The 20,076-nt window shown below is 50.0% G+C and overlaps 1 protein-coding gene across 6 annotated transcripts in view; it reads left to right on the plus strand.

The window, feature by feature from the left end:
• LOC116938750 (uncharacterized) overlaps positions 1–19,642 on the plus strand; it is a 59,168-nt gene extending 39,526 nt beyond the window's left edge. For 5 of the 6 annotated variants that reach the window (XM_032946352.2, XM_032946359.2, XM_032946335.2 and 2 more), the window contains 3 exons: positions 13,643–13,961; positions 14,572–14,766; positions 15,988–19,642. In XM_032946352.2, the coding sequence (XP_032802243.2) occupies positions 13,800–13,961; positions 14,572–14,766; positions 15,988–17,661 (2,031 nt within the window). In that variant the 5' untranslated portion in view covers positions 13,643–13,799 and the 3' untranslated portion in view covers positions 17,662–19,642. Of the gene's footprint in view, positions 1–7,424; positions 7,513–13,642; positions 13,962–14,571; positions 14,767–15,987 lie in introns of all 6 variants that reach the window. The other variant, XM_032946341.2, reaches the window with a different exon arrangement.
• The last annotated feature ends 434 nt before the right edge of the window (positions 19,643–20,076 follow it).

Below are 20,076 nucleotides of genomic sequence, written 5' to 3' on the forward strand. Positions count from 1 at the left end.
GGGCATGGGGGCTACATGACCCAGCCAACGCAGCCTTGCCTGCCGGAGGAGCTCACCGATTAGACTTTGTCCAGATCTTTCAAGGATTTGTGAGCTCCTCACAATCCAGCCTGGTTAAACTCAGGATGGATCGTAGGCAGGCCAGCCTATATGTTTATAACCGGCGAAGATGTTCCATTAGGGGGGTCCACGTTTTGCAAGCGTAGAGAAGGGAGGGAATGACTGTGGCCAAGAAGACCTGAAGCTTCGTGCGGAGTGACAGACCAGGTAGCTTCTACACAGTGTTACGCAACCGATGAAAAGATAATGCCGCTCGACTGATTTGGAGTGAGACCTCTGCTGTCAAACCGGAGCCAGTCATGAGCACACTGCCCAGGTATGGGAAACTCTCCACTCTCTCCACAACTGCCCTATCACCAATTGGGAGTTTTGGGGGTGGAGTGTCCGATGGTACAAAATACCCAGGCAGGTGATTAGTTTTGGTGGGGCTGATGGTAAGGCCCCACCTCTTAGTGGCAAGCTCCAGGTTCAGCAGCAGCATCTCCAACTCCTCCTCTGAGTGAGAAGCAATTACAAGATCATCGGCATAACATGTTTGAGACCACACCGGGGCATCGATCAGCCTCGCATTATATCTGTACCAGATTGAAATTCCTCCGGTACAGCTATTAAAGGCTTCACGAACTATGTGGTCAAAATATATGTTAAATAATGTGGGAGCCAGAGGACATCCCTGTCCCACCCCAAGGTGAACAGGGAATGGTTCTAACTCCTGGCCACGTAGTTTTACCTGGGCCCGCTCACCATCATGAAGGTCCTTAATGATCGTGAGCAGAGGGTCAGGGACTCCGAAAGCACGAAGAACAACCCAGAGCCGAGGCCTACTGATGGTATCATAGGCCTTGACCAGGTCAATAAAGCAGAGATGTAGGTCTTGTTGGCATTCCCTACACCTCTGCTGTAGCAGACGGACAGAAAATATGGCATCTGTGCAGGACCGCCCTTTCCTGAAACCGCACTGGCGCTCCACATGCCTCTCCTCAGTGTGCCTAGCAAGGCGATCTTGAATAATCCTTGCCAGGACTTTTCCTGGCACACTGAGGAGTGAGATGCCCCTGTAGTTGTTACGTCTGTGCGGTCCCCTTTCTTAAAGAGGGGGACCACAGGGCATCCTTCCAATCCTGCGGAACCCGTCCAGTGGTCCAGACTTGTTATGATGTCATGTAGGGCAGTCTGTGCACAAACGCCACCCTCCCTCAGCATTTCGCTTGGGAGATCATCTCTGCCCGGTGCCTTTCCTGGTCTCAGACTCCGGATCGCCTTCAGTACTTCCTCAACAGATGGCACCTCAGCCAGCCACTCACAGGGGGTGACTTCTTCCAATATTTGAGGCACTGCAGCCTTAGCAGGGTCATCCCCACTTTTTCCCACGATGTTTTCCAGGCTGAGGGATTTACCTTCCCCCAGGACCTCACAGAAATGCTCAGAAAATCTGCAAACCTGGTCCTGGGGTTCGGATATTGGATTACCGTTCTTTCCCCAAATTATGGTAATAGGTGTGGCGCTGCAGGTTACTTTTTTATGGAGTTAAAGAGCGACTTGTGATCACGGGCCATTGAGGCAGACTCCATCTCCTCAGCAACCCGCGACGACCACCCATCCTTGCAGGGCCTCACGGCTCTCTGAATCTCCGAGCTAGGACTGCGGTAAGCCTCCTCATTCTCCGACATGGGATACTGCAGACGGTGAGAGTGGTTCTGTCACTTTTTCTCAGCCAGCCTGAACACCTCCTCTGTGAGCCAGGGTCTCTGTGGGGAGGTATGGACCGTGTACCCAAAGCAGCCATTGCAGCTGCATGAGCTACAGTCCTAAACTTCACCCATTTCCCCTCAACATCAGGAGGAGTGGGGGACGATGCCAACCCCAGCCGCAAGCGATGATCAAATTCTCGCTTGCAACTTTCATCAGCTAGCTGAGACCATGCCACTATGGGTTTGAATGGGGTCATGGGTGTACACCCACCACCGGAGTGGAAGAATGGCAGGCGCATCTTACAGATGACAAGTCGATGGTCAGTGGGCAGATCACCTCCACGATAGGTCCTGGTGTCAAGGACCTGGGCCCGCATCCGCTGTTCCGTCACTATGTAGTCCAGAAGATGTTCTTGCTTGGACCCGGCATGCATCCATGATGTTGTGTGGATGCGCCGATACCGGAACAGCGTGTTGGTAATTACAAGCCCATGGGCTGCACAAAAATCTAGCAGCATCCTGCCGTTGTTATTGAGCTGATCTGGCCCATGCCTTCCAATTACTCCAGACCAGGTGCCAGCATCATGACCAACTCGGGCATTGAAATCATCCAACAAGATGACTCTATCCCGAGTGGCCACTTTAGCTCGCACCTGTGACAGGAAGTCATAGAAGGCATCTGACTCATCGGCCTTGCCTGCATCCCTCCATGGATGTTCGTCTTCGGTGGGGGCATAAGTAACCACGACCACCACTCCTCGCCTCTGGTTTATGGGAAGGTGAGCCCAAAGTAGCCTGGGGCTTACAGCTTCCCACACCTCTCCGCCACGCTCCCACACCCCCTTCATTATTTTGGTCAGAAGAAGAGCCACTCCCTGTTTGGCAGTCTCCTGCCCCGAGTAGAGGCAGGAGCCAGAGCCGGTCCACCGGACCTCCTGAATACCACAGAGATCCAGGCGGTACCGGTCCAGCTCCCGACAGGAGTGGCAGCCTCTCCTCCCCAGTGAGCATTCGAACATTCCCTGTCGCCACCCGTGTTGGTTTTCTGTTGTTTCTGGAGGAGCCCCGAGGGTAAGGATTCAGTCTCCTGGCTCCACCAAATGGGGTTTGGCCAGGAGACGTCATAGACGCCTGTCCCCCCGGGGCCGCCGGCACAAGCTTAATTAAAAATTTTAATCGTGGTTTTGTGGTAATTAATTGAAGGTGGAGGGGTTACCAGCCCCCATTTAGCCACTGTGGTGGTTACAAATGCCATGAGGGGAATGGCCAATCTAAGTTGGCCCTCCCCCCACGGTACTGCCCACCACAGCGTTGCCGTCTGGCACAAACGAGGAGGTAGAGGGGTTGTTTTTTGCCGGAATGGTGATAATATGTACGTAACCTGCACACACACACAGACACTCCACCACACACTCCAAAAAACGCTATAACCCCCACACACGCAGGCACTTCACCACACACTCCCACCCATGTACACTCCCTCGCACGTGCCCGTGTGCTCATTTGCATGAACCCGGTGAACCCGCCTTGCGAAATGTAGGGCGCGGGGGGGAGAAGCTGGGAGGGAGTGAGGGGTTGCGGGGGGGGCACGGTGGGTGGGAGGAGGGGACGGGTGAGCGTCTGAAACAATGAGACAGGCGGGACCACGAACCTTGGTGGTGATGGGGTGAGGATGGGAAGGGTGAGGATGCGAGGGGTTGGGGGGGAGGCGGTGAGGAGAGAGGAGGGACACAGTCGGACTGGTGGGACCACGTGGGGTGGTGAGGGGTTAAAATGGTAATGGTGAGGATAAGAGTGGGAGGGAGTGGTGGTACATGTATGTATGTAGAACTTCTTTCCCACCGTGCGTAGCCAAACCGTGCTAATCGGAGGTGCGGCAGATTTTTTTAGGGGTGAGGATAGTGGTGAGTATAGAAGGTGGTAACGGGGTAATGGGTTGATAGTGCAAGGGGTGGCTGGCTGCAACGTGGACATTAAAGGGTGGTACAGCAATGGATTCGTGATTATATCAGTTTGGATGCTTGCGAATGTTATCCCTTCGAATGCATTGGATGTTTTGTTTTTTTCCGGGTACTGTGGTTACCCCCATATGGAGATGACGAAATGGGAAATGTCCAAACATTACCTTGCAAAATCCTCCGGAGGGTCTTAAGACTTAGTGAGGCTTTTCCAGCATGAATTAAGGCATTAATAATGTGAAAGGTGATTAATGAAGGGGGTGATGGCAGATTGCTGAGATGTGATATTTTACTCATAATTAACTCGATCGGTGATTATCACACTGCACTATAAACCTGGCTAGCTATGTTCGATTCCCAGCCATGGCCCAACATTCATTGGCGTGTGATATCTGGACCGGAGTGTTATCCAACGTTCGCTCGGCCGGGGAGATTCTTTGACTTAAAGAATATGCACAAATACAATGTACACACCCACGTAGTTTTGACACACATGCAAAGGCAAAGACACATATTTGGCTGTAATGGAATTTCCAGATCTGAACACGAACTGGGCCCATCCCTGCACGAGTTTAATCCGGTTTCCCAAGAAGATCTGCGTCTCTGAAACTGTTCTTAGATCCAACAACATCAACAACTTGCATTTAAATTGCACCCCTAACCTAACAGCTTTTTTTTTGTACATTTTTCTACCCTAGGGGAACCTCCAGCTGATGGTAGCTGTCCCTGTGTTATATAGCCTTGTGTTGTGAGCCGGCCTTGACATTGAATTTACGGGGTGTGACTTTTCACTGTGATCCCAAACCTCCGATGATCATCATTATTTCTATCATCTGATGTCACATATGTTACGTTCTCTTCAAAGGGGTTGGTCTACAGAAGTGGAAATTCCACTCTCCTGCGAGTGGAGGCAAGATGGTGCTTATTTATTTTCATATTCCTTCGTGCAATATGATGATGTCATATCCCACTGGGGGTTGGAGTATCTGAAATCCCAACTTTCCAACTGAGTCGTGTGCTCTCTGTGCTTGCAGTGACACATGTTATGCTGGTGTTATCATCATTGAATAACTCGTGTACATACGAATCATATTCCATCGTACGCAACTGTGGAAGGCAGGGGTTGGTGGATCACGCAGTGATCACCCTGTGCCGTGAGGACCCCCGAACGCAATGGCCTGCGAGACGGCCATTAAATCGCGGTACAGCAAGATGGGTTCCAGACCTGTGTGCCGTGCGTTTTAAGGATTATCCCCTCGTTTGCATGAGGTTTCCCCCACCACTTGTTTTCTTGCCCACAAAATAACCCTCAAAGAAAAAGCCAAACATCCCAACGCGGCAGCCTCTTCAAAACGAGTCACATGACTCCAATGCACTTGGGGTATTCACAACCGGCAAAACATTTACTGTGATTACCTTGGTAGGGCAATGTCATAGAGTCGTAACCAGCCATATAAAATTGAGTTTACTGAAAAGTGCATTTGGGTGAGTGGTGATTGGTCTAGAGGGCACACGACCTTGGGGAATTCTGTAACCTCTGTCTGCTATCTGAGGGTAAGTTGCCAGTCCAGTTGCCCAATGGTGGTGTAGTGGTCAGATTTGTTCCAGATTTTTGTAATTGTTTACATTTTTTGTTGCGGGTGAAGACGGCGCAGCAACTGTCATTGGCAGCGATTGTCCTAAACACTGCACATTTTGTCATGGTCTTCAGGATTTTCTTGGCCAGATAAAGAACTTTTAATGAGTAGTCAACGTGGACATTAAACATGTCTTGGTGGAGGGCATGAGGGTGGCAGGGGTTAGCGTACTATGCTATGAACCCTGCCACCTGAGTTTGATTCTCTATCCGTGGTTAGCATCGGTACTGAGTGAAATCTGATCTTGTCCTCGGCACTGACCAGCATGGTGAATTCACATTACTGATGCTCATTATCAGCTCAAAGAGATAGTTGGCTTAATCCAGGACTGGAATTTGAATTCATTAAATGAAAATCACTGTGCTAATGGAGTGAGAAAAACTGCACAAATGAGACACAACAATTCCTTTCACTCGTACAAATGGGTGAAAAGGAAACTAGCAATGATTACCTTTTATATTGTAAGAAGCTCTGTCTGGAGGGTATGCTCACCTAATCTTCCACGCAGCCAGACATTTGGAAGAGGTTAACAACTTTATTATTTACGAATGTGCTATTTGTGCCTGTGCACCACTGCCAACGCAGTATTACACATTGTTTACCCTGCAAATGGTGGCTGGATCTGGCAGAGGGATGGAAGCGATGACGAGGTGTGTTGGCACCACCCGCACACAGGCCATGGTGACCTAGTAGCGTCAACACACGGAGTAATATAACTTACAACAGAGTAATTTATGTTTAAGAGACTTTTAAGAGCATAATAGCATCCTTGTCTCCGAGTCCCTCCGTGTTTTATCGAAATGTGGGGCGAGACTCAAATCCTCCCCATGGGTGTTTTTTTGACCATACTTCACCAGACTGGTCAGTAGGGGATGGTCAAGGAGGGAGGTCCAAGGCAGGGTTCAGATACTACTCACCACTGATGTTAGCCGTGGTCGGGAATCTAACTCAACTGACCAGCTGAGTTTACAGTGCGCCGCAGCTCCTCAATCACAGATTGTCACGTGACTTTGTAAAACATTTAAAACACCCCCCCTCATCTACAGCAGTATGTATTAATTATATGAACGTCCATATTGCTTTCATAATCAATGTTTTAAATATATTTAAACTTAGTAACTCTATGTTAATAACGACGATTGATCTTGAAATGTTTAAATTTAACAATATCATTTTGAACGAGTACATTGACCAATAGACAGTTTTGTGGCGGTGTATATATTTAAGTTTAAACAATGCAGAACTTTGGACTGACTCTGCCCTGAGTGATACCAATCAACAATCTCTGCGCCGTCATCAAATTTTAAACATTGGTTTTCATGATTTTCCCAGTTATGAACATGGACTCGTCGACATTTGTGCTGAATCTCAGCTTTCCAGCCCTTCTGGAACATCATGCGATTACATCATGCGATTGCACACCGCTCAGTCCTGATCGTCATTTACGAATTCGAGAGTAATCCTCCACGGGATTACATTTATGAACACAACTCATTTATAATGTCCCTATCATGATATATTATATTGTACTTTCTGTATTATAATCATGAATACCAATGAAGCCACGGGCCCAACAGGATAATGGCTACTAACGCTATTGCTTCCTTCCCGTAGCCGGATAATAATCTCTACAATAATATCTGCATCACACGTACGTAATAGGAAAATGTTACTGCCGAGTCGGCTCATTAGGATGGTTACCATTGTGTACTGGAGGTCGATAAAATTGTTACAAGTTTGTGAGGATCAAGTGTTTGTGGTATGGAAAATCTGGGCTCCGTCACACGAATGTGGAAATCCTCCCCGCCCCACGCGTGTTGAAAAAGAAAGACGTAGATTTATGTTTTAGTCCGATATAATCGTGTAATGATGCAAATTTAAACATTCCTCTACAGCAGTCTATTAAATAACGTATGTAATGGAATATACTCAATTGCTATATGACAATTATCAGTGAGTTCTACTGCACGGAAATAATAATGGGCAATATTATACTGTTAGCTGTATAATCGTACCGTAATTATATAAGCACTATAACAACAATGCGTACGTAATAATATTCCATATTGTGTGCGCAGTGTATTTTCAGTAATCTGGCCATGAGTTTCTTCAATACGGGACGCCAGCGATTAGCGAACACCGTGCCATCTCCAGGTTGGCTCAGCCGTAAGTCTCATTTAGGCTTTCGCATAAATATTTACGCGATCTAACCCAAAAAACCTTTATTATGGAGCAAGTCAAGATCTATAAGTATCTTTGGGTCATCTTTGATTCAAAACTGAATTTTCAAGATCACATTGATTATATTGGTAAAAAGACAAAAGTAAAATTGGTTTTCTGTATCGACACATGCACTGCTTCCCCCCTATGTTCCGCTTGGAATTGATAAAAGCTACCCTACTGCCTCTACTTGACTACTGTGACATCGTATATAAATCAGCCCCCAGTACTATACTGAAGAAGCTTGACTCAATTTATCACTCGGCCTTAAGATTTGCATTGAACTGCCCATATCGGACCCACCACTGCGATCTCTACATTGGGTCAAACTTAACTTCTCTTAATGATCGACGGCTTGTGCATCAGATCTTATTTATTCACGATGTATTTACAAACAAATCAGCAGACTACCTCCTGGATCTCCTCACTGTTTCGAAGAACAAATGTGACCTAAGGTCTTCGCTCATTTACCAGCTTCACATTCCCTATTGCCGTACAAATACTGGAGGAAGGGCCTTTTCTATTGATGCCCCCAGGGTCTGGAATGCTATCGCCAATAAACTGCAACTTGGATCACTACCTGTGAGATCTTCACTCAAAACTTCTCTAGAGGAGTTGTACACCCCTAGCTGCAACTGCTATTCAGAATGGTCTGAAATCAAATGTATCGTTCCGGATGACCGCTGCAAAAAATGGTCTTGAGTTTTTATTATAGTGTGCTGATCATTAAAGGTGTATTGAAAAATTTAGATTCTGCTACTGATACTCCAGCTGTTATGGAGTGACTCCTGCAGCCAACTATGGCTGCAAAGTTTGGTCGTGCATGTTATGTACAGTGAGGGAAAAAGTATTTGATCCCCTGCTGATTTTGTACGTTTTCCCACTGACAAAGAAATGATCAGTCTATAATTTTAATGGTACGTTTATTTGAACAGTGAGAGACAGAATAACAACAACAAAATCCTGAAAAACGCATGTCAAAAATGTTATAAATTGATTGGCATTTTAATAAGGGAAATAAGTATTTGACCCCTCTTCAAAACATGACTTAGTACTTGGTGGCAAAACCCTTGTTGGCAATCACAGAGGTCAGACGTTTCTTGTAGTTGGCCACCAGGTTTGCACACATCTCAGGTGGGATTTTGTCCCACTCCTCTTTGCAGATCTTCTCCGAGTCATTAAGGTTTCGAGGCTAACGTTTGGCAACTCGAACCTTCAGCTCCCTCCACATTTTCTATGGGATTAAGGTCTGGAGACTGGCTAGGCCACTCCAGGAACTTAATGTGCTTCTTCTTGAGCCACTCCTTTGTTGTCTTGGCCATGTGTTTTGGGTCATTGTCATGCAGGAATACCCATCCACGACCCATTTTCAATGCCCTGGCTGAGGGAAGGAGGTTCTCACCCAAGATTTGACGGTACATGGCCCCGTCCATCGTCCCTTTGATGCGGTGAAGTTGTCCTGTCCCTTGAGCAGAAAAACACCCCCAAAGCATAATGTTTCCACCTCCATGTTTGACGGTGGGGATGGTGTTCTTGGGGTCATAGACAGCATTCCTCTTCCTCCAAACACGGCGAGTTGAGTTGATGCCAAAGAGCTCCATTTTGGTCTCATATGACCACAACACTTTCACCCAGTTGTCCTCTGAATCATTCAGATGTTCATTGGCAAACTTCAGACGGGCATGTATATGTGCTTTCTTGAGCAGGGGGACCTTGCGGGCGCTGCAGGATTTCAGTCCTTCACGGCGTAGTGTGTTACCAATTGTTTTCTTGGTGACTATGGTCCCAGCTGCCTTGAGATCATTGACAAGATCCTCCCGTGTAGTTCTGGGCTGATTCCTCACCGTTCTCATGACCATTGCAACTCCACGAGGTGAGATCTTGCATGGAGCCCCAGACCGAGGGAGATTGACAGTTCTTTTGTGTTTCTTCCATTTGCGAATAATCGCACCTTCTCACCAAGCTACTTGGCAATGGTCTTGTAGCCCATTCCAGCCTTGTGTAGGTCTACAATCTTGTCCCTGACATCCTTGGAGAGCTTTTTGGTCTTGGCCATGGTGGAGAGTTTGGAATCTGATTGATAGATTGCTTCTGTGGACAGGTGTCTTTTATACAGGTAACAAGCTGAGATTAGGAGCACTCCCTTTAAGAGTGTGCTCATAATCTCAGCTCGTTACCTGTATAAAAGACACCTGGGAGCCAGAAATCTTTCTGATTGAGAGGGGGTCAAATACTTATTTCCCTCATTAAAATGCAAATCAATTTATAACATTTTTGACTTGCGTTTTTATGGATATTGTTGTTCTTATTCTGTCTCTCAACTGTTCAAATAAACCTACCATTAAAATTATAGACTGATCATTTCTTTGTCAGTGGGCAAACGTACAAAGTCAGCAGGGGATCAAATACTTTTTTTCCCTCACTGTCTATCGTTTATTGTTAAATTTGAATCACAGTTCCTATGATCACTGTTACATTGTTTTTATAGCTTTATTTTGGTGATTTTGAAAACGTTTTGGTTTAGCCATGTTTGTTTTTTTGTAGTACAGAGTTAGCCTGATAACTTTAATCTAAATTGTCTTATGGTTTGTTTTGTTGCGGTTGCACCCGAGTCAAGAGTCGCATGGCTCACAGGGTTATACCTAATAAATGAAACTGAAAAAAATCTCATATTGGACGTGTAAGCCAGACCAGCCCCCCACCCCCCCCCGCGACCAAACACGCAGCAATGCGTCAACACGGGCCTGTGGCGTCACGGGCCCCACTGACCCAGTTCACTGGGATCAGATCCAGCAGCAACGAACTCAGTAACTCCCCCTCGCCCCCCCCCCTCCTCTCACCGCCCATATTCCCACTCGCCCGTCCCCATCACCCCCACCTCCCCCTTCTCAATCCCACACTCTCTCCCCCTCTGTCTCTCACTCCCACGCTAAACCGACTCAACCCTCTCCCTCTCGTTCTCCCTCCAGCACCGTGCCCCTCGCAATCCCACACATTCCCTCAACACTCTTATTCTCCCTCCAGCACCTCACAATCCCACACATTCGCTCCCTCTCTCGCACTCCCTACCCCACCCTTAATCCCAACACCATCCCCTCCCGTTCACTCTCGCTCGGTCTCCCACTGCCACACTCCGTCTCTAACTCCCGCACTATCCCTCTCACACCCCCCCTCATCTCTCCCTCACTCCCGTCTCTCACCCCCCCCTCATCCCCCCCTCTCCCTCCTTTGGCCCTCCCTCTATCAGTGTCTCACTCGCACATGCTCTCCCTCCACTCTCGCTATTCTCGCCGTCTATGAATACTGTCTGCATCCTGCCTCCGTTCCTTCCCTCGCCCTCCCTCCCAGCTGTCTCAATATCTCCCCCTCCTCTCACTCTTTCTGTTCGGCGTCGTCATCGTCGTCAGCCATGATCTATCCGCTGCTGGAACAAATCCGTCGGTCATCTCTCACGTTCCTGATATCCCCTCTATTGGTGGACGAAGAGGCCTTCCCACACCGTGTTGGTCACGGGCGTTGTTTGACCATACTTCACCACGGTAGTCAACGCAAATTGGTGACGCCCCCCTCCCTCCTCAACCCGCACTGACCATTCATGTTACTCACCACTGATGTGAGCCATAGCGAGTGATATCAGGAATTGAACTCAGGATTCCGGGTAAATAACAGTGCGCCAACCACTGCCCCACCCGACATAATGGACTGCTGTACATTTTCCCAATAATTTCTCCCTCCACCCCTCTAAATCTCTCAACACACACACACACTGTCTCTCCCTCCCCTCGCTCTCCCCTCACTCCCTCCAGTTCCTCTCTCTTGTCTCTGGGCATGACTCCAAGACAGTAACAGCAATCACTGTCTCTCTCGTAGATGTACAGAATTAGTCACGTTCTACGTCCTATTTTAACACAAGCACGCATAACAGTATATACTGCACATATCAACGGCAAGACGCCATCACAGCCAGCGCCAGTAATGTCATAACACACTGCCATCGCTTCCTTCTGCCCAGATCCTACAGCTGTCGCGTCTCCGCCGACACCCTAACGCCCAATTTCTGCTCTGCCATCTGGCTTTGGCTCTTATCCTTGGTCACCAGCCTTTTGGAGTGCCACTCCAATGCCACACGAGCGCCAACCATTACAATCTCCTCTTCCTGATTACATCTAAGGCACATACTGGCCAGGTTCTATTATTAGCTACAAATTTGCTTACCCAGTCCTGCCATGGAATTCTGAGTGTCGCCTGCAAGCACTCCGCGTTTCAATGGCTGGAAGCTTCTGTGCGAGCCGCATTTGGTGAAGTTCAACCGTGACTGTACATCCATACAAGCTGGCTTGCTCTCTTACCGTTCAGCATCCCACCACGGGCTGGGCAAAGGCCTCCTAAAGTGCCGTCCACTCTTCATGATCTCTTGCCACTTTCGCCCAGTGCATTCCTCCGCATCGTCTCTAACTTCATCACACCGTCTCATTTAGTCCATCTACCTCTTTTTCTCCTTCTCTCCATCGGCCTCCATTCCATTGTTTGTGTATTGCCCATCTGCCATTGCAATGCCCTACCCACCTCCACTTCAAAGACATTACAGATTCTATAAACAACACCAAATATGACCACTCCGCCACTATTCCAAATTGGTGTTTGGAAGCCCATCAAACACCAGCCCTGCTAACACAATACGACTCTTGAACACCGCACAGTATTTGTGCACATAATGTTGTACATCATGTATGTATGTTGAACTTTGTTTCGCACCGTACGTAGCCAGCCGTGCTAATCGGATGTGCTAAGTACACAATGTTTTCTGCTACTTCCACGTTCCAACTTACTGCTACTACTGATACCAGTGACAAAGGTGCACAAAGCCTGGGCCTTAACATTGCCAAAACCCACCGAGTCAAAAACCCGAGAAATGTTGTGAACTCCTCGCGTGTACGCACTTTCACGCAGAGCCAGAGCGGTGGTTCCCAACTCGTGGTCTGTGGTCCAAGAGGCCGTGGGAAATGGTCCACAAGAGCTCTTGCGGGCATTACAAATTATTTTCGCACGACATTCTCTACTGCCCATGACACAGTTACGTACTTTATATTTCATTCATGACTCAACACAGCTGGATATTGACTGAATCTGCTGATGGTTTTTAAAAATAATTTTATGGTGTTTTTTTAAATATGCTGGTTTAACATTTCTGAAAAAAATGTGTTTTTGGTTCATAATGGTCCGTGAAAAGTTTTATTTGTGGGGTTGCCAGTGGCCCGGTGGCCCGGAAAAGTTGTATATCACTGATCTTAAAAGCTGGGAAACACAGCGCAGCGTGAGAAATCCTCACGTCAACTGTCTATTAAAAAAATGTTCTGAAATAAGCTCCATATTCTCGAGCGGCCACCAGATTGCGAGGGTTGGGGGGGGATAATGCGAGGGTAGCCAGAGGGGGGCGCTAGAGTCGCACCGCGCACCGTTCACACGTCCAAAGGATTGGCAACCTGTGCCTCGTTACGGACTACGTAATGTAATATATGTACGTATATGTACGTATACATATGGATTGCGGCTCTTGAAATGTCGAGTGTTGTGCCGAATTCGAAAAAAATGGCTCTTCTTGTTATTTTGGTTGTCGACCACTGACTGATCCGAATGAGCCACAAATGGCAAGTGGGTTTGTATTTTCGACTTTCTACCACCTTTGAAATGTACTCGGCGAAATAAATGATTAGCAAATTGTACCAACTCCCACAGCGTTTCAAACTTAGAACCTGCCTCAATAACGATGCATTTACAATCTGCAGCTAAACAATGCCATTCGCACATTGTTTCCCATGTTGTACATCTGCCCCAAATTGGACAGTAAAATGTATAAACTTCTCCACACTTTGTTTCATAACATGACTTTGAAAATAGCAAATTGAGATGTAATGTCTGAAACCAAATTCATGATACGTTCAGGTAAAAGATATGTTCAAGAATGGTGATGTCATCTTCACAGGCAAAGTATGCTGTGATTTACGCTATGTTTTGCTTTTGTTGTGTATCGATCGTTGTTATATAAATCCTGTTTCCCCCACGTGTGTGCGAGCAGGTGACAGTGGGAGAGACATAAAACCGTTTACCAAGCCAAACGGTCTCAGTCTCAACTGAACCTATCCCCGCTTTCAACCTCGACGCTGCCAGCTCAGGAAGAAGTCTGAAGAGGAGGAGGGAGAGGAGGGAGAGGAGGAGTAAAACAAAACGAGGCTATGATGGCTTCTTGCCCAGAGCCGCCCCTTGACTCTACGACCTGCGGGGGGTCACGTGACTCCACTTCTTCTCGTAGCGACGGCTCCCCAATGCAGCAGCAGCCGTCGCACTTTCCGGCCGTACGCGGAAACAGGATGGCGGATCAAGCTGCCGGGTCCCAGGTAGGGGCCCCTGGTCGTATTTTCTGTTCGGCGTGGCGTGAGACGCTCACCTGCCTCAGTCGTAATTATGATTCAGTTCCCAGGTCACCGCGGCATGAACTTTGTTCCCAGACCAGCAGCGGCGCCCAATCACCTTGGGCCGGACCTTTTTTCTGAACGTCCCCATGTTAGGGTGACCTCCACCATCCCGCGCACCAATTAATGGTGTGGGATAAGTTAATAATTCAAAGAGTATAATTTACGGTCAATTGTCATTCCATTGCTGAATGAAGGCCTCCCAAAGTTGCGTTGGCCATGGGGGTTATTTCACCATACTTGACCCGTGCTGGTCAGGGTGGGTTGCTGAAGGGTGGGAGCCCAGGATCATAACCGGGATCTCAGAAGTAGTTCTGTTGTGTCCACTTCCTTTAGCTGTTCTCTAACACATAAGTGTTGCACTATTCTGCGAGAGAATAAACATCATTATTAACCTCGGGGCCCGTTGCCAAAAGCACAATTGGTATAAACCTTTGGAAATAGATTTATGTAAAACGTACAAAACCTACATTGTGGGTCGTGAGTTAACTGAAAACCGTGTCGTTCCCCCATCCGTACCCCCTCCTGCACCCAGAATTCATCAGGAGGGTCCGGTTCTGGGCGGCGCAAGCGCGAGTTCACCCCGTCGGAGAAGAAGGATGCGTCGTACTGGGACAAGCGCAGGAAGAACAACGAGGCGGCCAAGCGGTCGCGCGAGAAGCGGAGACTCAACGACCTCGTGCTGGAGACGCGCGTGCTCGGCCTCCTCGACGAGAACGCACGGCTCAAGGTGCCGCACGGCAGCGTCACGCCGGCGTCACACGCCAGCGTCATATCGGCGTCAAACCAGCGTCATGTCGGCATAACACCAGTGTCGCACCAGCGTCGCACACCAGCGTCACACCAGCGTCATGTCGGCATAACACCAGTGTCGCACCAGCGTCGCACCGACATCACACCAGCGTCACACCAGCATCACACCGGCAGTCGCACCAGCGTCCCACCGACATCGCACCAGTGTCGCACCAGCGTCGCACCGACATCACACCAGCGTCGCACCAGCGTCGCACCAGTGTCGCGCCAGCGTCGCACCGACATCACACCAGCGTCGCACCAGCGTCGCACCAGTGTCGCACCAGCGACGGCACACGGCAGTGTCACACCACAACGTAATGATTTCACTGCATGAGATCATCTCAGGGTGACGCCACGAGACCATGCCACAGTGACACTCTGAGACCGCGGCATGGCGACAGCGAGAGAACACGAGGCCACGGCACCAGCGCAACGGTCATGGCACCGTGACAAAATCACACAATGAGACCATGAGATCCTAGAGTCACTGCACATTGAGACCTCCAGCCCTTCCGGATATGACACCGTGACATTATAAGACCCTGCAATCACTTCACTAGGACACCACCTCCGATTAGCACGGTTGGCTACGTACGGCGTGAAAAAAGTTCAACATGCATACCTTGAGATGATGAGAGAGCCCCCTTCACCCACAACACCATGACACCGAACCACGAGACTGTAAGACAATAATGCCAGATACCATATAACCCTGAATCCATTCCATGCACCTATGAGACACCATGAGGATCTTTAGCTACAATTCCAGAAGCCCCTGAGACATTGACACCTTGAAGCTCTTTCTTTCCTGCAATGATTGCACTATACCAGGGGTCGGCAACCCGCTGCTCCGGAGCCGCATGTGGCTCCGGAGCCACATGTGGCTCTTTAAGCACTGCTTTGTGGTGTTATTTATCACATGCATTGCGGCTCTGGAAATAATTATTTTTTGTTACCGAATTTGACTACGCCATCGACAACATGTACATTTCTTCTGCGGTGGCTACGCAGCAATCCCTACCGTGCATATGCAACACTTCAGACGTCTCCCTTTCATTAAGTAACTAATCTGCGCGTCCCTTTCTCTCTTGTCTGTGTGTGTGTGTGCCTACCCTCCCCATCCCACATCGCGACCCTCTCACTCCCACACACCCAGGCCGAGCTCCTCGCGCTCAAGTTCCGCTTCGGCCTCGACGTGGAGCCTCAGCCCAACGGCGCCGACCTCCACGCCAATGGCAACGGCAGCGGCGGTAACAACAACAGCAGCAGCAACCACCACCACCAGCACCACAACCACCACCTCAGTCAGCACCAGCACAACCAGCAGCAACACCAGCACCACCAGCAGCTGAATCACCACCATCAGCACCACCACAGCGGCAGCGGCAGCAGCAGCAGCAGCAACAGCAGCAGCGGCAGCCATCACCACTACCAGCACCATCACCAGCAGCACCACCACCAGCAGCCGCCGCTCTCCGCTCACCACACGCTCTTCGTGGAGTCCCTGGGGGGTGGCCGGGCCTACGGGAACCGCCACGACTCGTCGGGCTGCGCGTCGCCCGCTAGCGGCTCCGGCTCGGTGAGCCCCGTCTTCTTCCCAGAGTCCGCTTCCAGGGCCGCAACGGCCGCGGCCCCTTCCGCGGCCGCGGCCGGAGCCGGATCTGGGGACCGGTGCTCCGGCCCGGCCGATGCCACTGCGGTACTTTTGGACTCGAAGTCCGCGGTGGCGGCGCGAGACGCCGATTCGACGGCGGCGGCGAATTCCGCGTCGTCGTCGACCTCGTCGTTGTCGTCCACGACGTCGACCTCGTCGTCGTCGTCCTCGCTGTGCGCGCCCGGGTCGCGCCGTCACGGCGACGGAGTAGAGAGCGCGGAGGAGCCGCCGCCCAAGAGGGCGAACACGGTACCGGCAGCGGCAGGCGGCGCGTCGGAACGCCACGCGCTGCGCTTGGCGGCCACGATAGTGACGCCGGCCCTCGCGGACGAGACGCCCCTCAAGTCGCCCTCGCCGTCCCCCTCCTCGTGCCTCCCGCACAAGTTACGCTTCAAACAGAGCGCCGGCATTGAGGATGCCGCCGCCATGGCCGCTGCCCCCACCTCCTTCTTCCCTTCCTCCTCAGGGCCCGGCGTCGTGGCCCTGACCGTGCCTCCGCCTCCGCCTCCTCCTCCGCCCAGGCCCGGCTCCAACCCGGGCCCTGGCTACTCGGGGGTGCTGAGGCGAGCGCCACCCGACCGCCACCCCAGCGTGGGCGTGGTGTCGCCCACGTGGCGCAGAATGGATGGCCTTCCGCTGCCCTTGTCTGCTGCCGTCACGGCCGCCACCATCGTCGCCACCGTCGCCACCGTCGCCAACCCTGCAACCGCAGAACAGGGGTCGCCCCCCAAAACCACACAGGAGGGAGATGGGACCCTGCGGGTGGCCTGCGACACGGGAGACATTGCTGACATTAGCAGCAGCAGCAGCACTAGCGGCGGCGGCAGCGCCACCGTTGCTGTCGCTGCAGCGCCAGCAGCTGGCGGTGGTGCCGCACACGGTGTGAACGGGGACGACGGCAGGGAAGGCACGGGTGGCGGCGAGGGGGGCTCGGGCCCCTCCGAGGGTGCGGACCCCGGCCCGGGGGGATCCGGCACCCCGGAGGGTGCAGAGGGGGGGGGCAGCCCCCCGAGCGATGACAATGGCGCCGCGGTGAGGGCCGAGAACGAGCACCTGCGCACGGAGCTTTCGAGCCTTTCGGCCGAAGTCGCGAAGCTCAAGAGGCTCTTTGCTGAGGGCTTCCTGGGCAAGGGTTCAGCGACGGCCGGGGGCGTGGGCGCGGTCACCGGAGTTTGAGACGTGCGGCGGGCAACTAATGGGGCGACTCCCGAGAGGGGGCGACAGATAGACGCACGGACGGAGAGAGAGAGAGATGGACGAACTAATAAGAGGCGGACTAAAAAAAATGTGTTTGCACGTATTGTTGTGTGAACTGTGCACTAAAAGGTGTATGTGCACATAGACATTTCTGTGCACATACATATGTATACAGGTGGGTACACGATAGAAACAGGACATTTCTACATACGCACAAAGGCATACGCACACGGAGAGGTACAGAACATGTATGCATGCAGACACGTACAGATATGCAGACAGCCAAGCACAGATACAGTATACACACGTAGTAAGGATGAGTTTTAGGTTCAAAATAATTTGGATCTTAAAGGATGTCTGTGGTAGCTTTGGCGATGTCACCCAATGCCACGTGTGACACCACTTTTGCCAAGAAAAGCACGGACGTGACGTTACATGAGCGACGTCACTTCCGATTTTAGCCTCAATACGAAAAAACATTAAATTTAGATCGTCAAAAATGTCACATACAGGCCTGGTTCTTTTTTCTAAATTAATCCAAAAATCGGTAGCACATCCCTAGCTTGCAGGTGTGTGAAGAGTTTATAACGCACAGAAGCGTGTACTTGTATGCAGACAATTATGAACATGTACATATTATGTATACACTACACAAGGAACATTGCCAGGTACAAACATACACATCACAATAATGTTGAGGCCTTGGACACGCATTAAGAGAGGCTTCAAACACTCTTACCCAGTAGCAACGTTGGGCCAACGTTGGCACGTGGTTGGAATCGCTGGACCAACGTTGGCCTGGATGTTGACCCAATGTTCCGTGTTTACTGGGTAGCTGGTAGCTCTGCAGCCTTCCTCAAGGTGAATGTGGTCAGCAAGCACGTGAGTGGTGTGGCCGCCGTCTCGCTGACAAACCAGTTCTCACCGCATTACACAGCCAGCCCGGGTACAGGGGAGGCCCACCTGTCACGAATGAGGCAACATTCTTTATTTAACAGCAGCTATGTTAATTTTAAAACATGAACGATGATTTTGAAACAGCTAAAAGCACTTCAGAGCAACTTGTTTTTTTTGTTATTGCTGATGTCATTACATTCAAACAAAAACAATCATACCGATAAATTATTTCTCGGACATGTTTTCCACGTGGGGTGTGGAGTGGTGGCACAATGGTTAGCGCATGCCCGCAATAGGAACCCAATGACTTGACCTTAGGTTCCCGGTCCCGGCTCAACAACAAGTGCCGAGTGATATTGGAACCGGTCACGGATTCCTGCCCCTCCCACTCCACCAACCTGCACTGACCCGCAAGAGCAAACAACGGTCAAACAATCCCCATGACCGACATGGCATGGAAAAGGGCGGCATATGAAATGAATAAATGATTTGTAAATGTGGCGTTTGAAGGCTGCAACAGCTAACCGTAAGCCAGTGACTGTAACACGTGGAGTGAACTAGTTTTGGCAAATCTGTGTATTGCACCGAGTCTCCTCTTAACATAAACATGTTGAGTGAGTTGTGCCCGTAAATACAGCTTATACACAAACGTGTACATAACCACACATTAAACTGTGTACGTACATACCATACAGTATACAGACCTATGTCCATGGACATATACACCCATATGCACCGACACATACTCATGCAGACATGCAACACCAAAATGCGCATTCACTGCATACATGAACCAGAATTGTACACAACACATACGCACGAGTACATAATACATACACACGTGGATATATCCACCAATACGCACACATGCAAATCACAATGTGCACATGAACACATACATACTTGGTACATGTACATCCACGTGTGTACACACATGCACAGCTTCATACAAAGCACACTTTACCACACATTTCACAGCACACGCATAACGAGGAAACGTGATGAATTATGAATTTATTGTTAATATTGAAAATTACAATTAAATTTTAAAACAATGACCCAATTATTTTGGTCTGGTGTCCATTCACAATGGCCAGTGCGTGTATATATTAACACAGGTTTTTTTCTTTACCCCACTAGCTGAGCAGTACGGCTGTTTCCCCCCCGCCCCCCCCACTGGTTATGTGTTGAGCCAGAACTGAACCGTAAAGCGGTTGCGCAAAAGACATCTGAATGTGGCCCCTGGCCAAGCAGGGCCAGGAGTTAGGGTTAACGATGCGATCGTTGTGCGTACCGTCGTGTCAGTACGCCTTGAGGACATAGCGTTACTGTGTCATCTGCATGCGGCTCGACTTATTTAATTGCGTGTGACGTAAGTGGCAAGGCTCGGGGGTTTTTTTGCGGAGGAATTAAAACAAAACTGGTAATCGATGCCCCAGTGACAACCCGGGACTGGCTCGGTACGGCCCTGGTGCGATTCGCTTGTGCAGTGGAAAA

The sequence above is a fragment of the Petromyzon marinus genome, chromosome 1, assembly GCF_048934315.1.
Source record: "Petromyzon marinus isolate PM22_M1 ecotype Great Lakes invasive population chromosome 1, UKy_Petmar_22M1.pri1.0, whole genome shotgun sequence".
Lineage (NCBI taxonomy): Eukaryota > Metazoa > Chordata > Hyperoartia > Petromyzontiformes > Petromyzontidae > Petromyzon > Petromyzon marinus.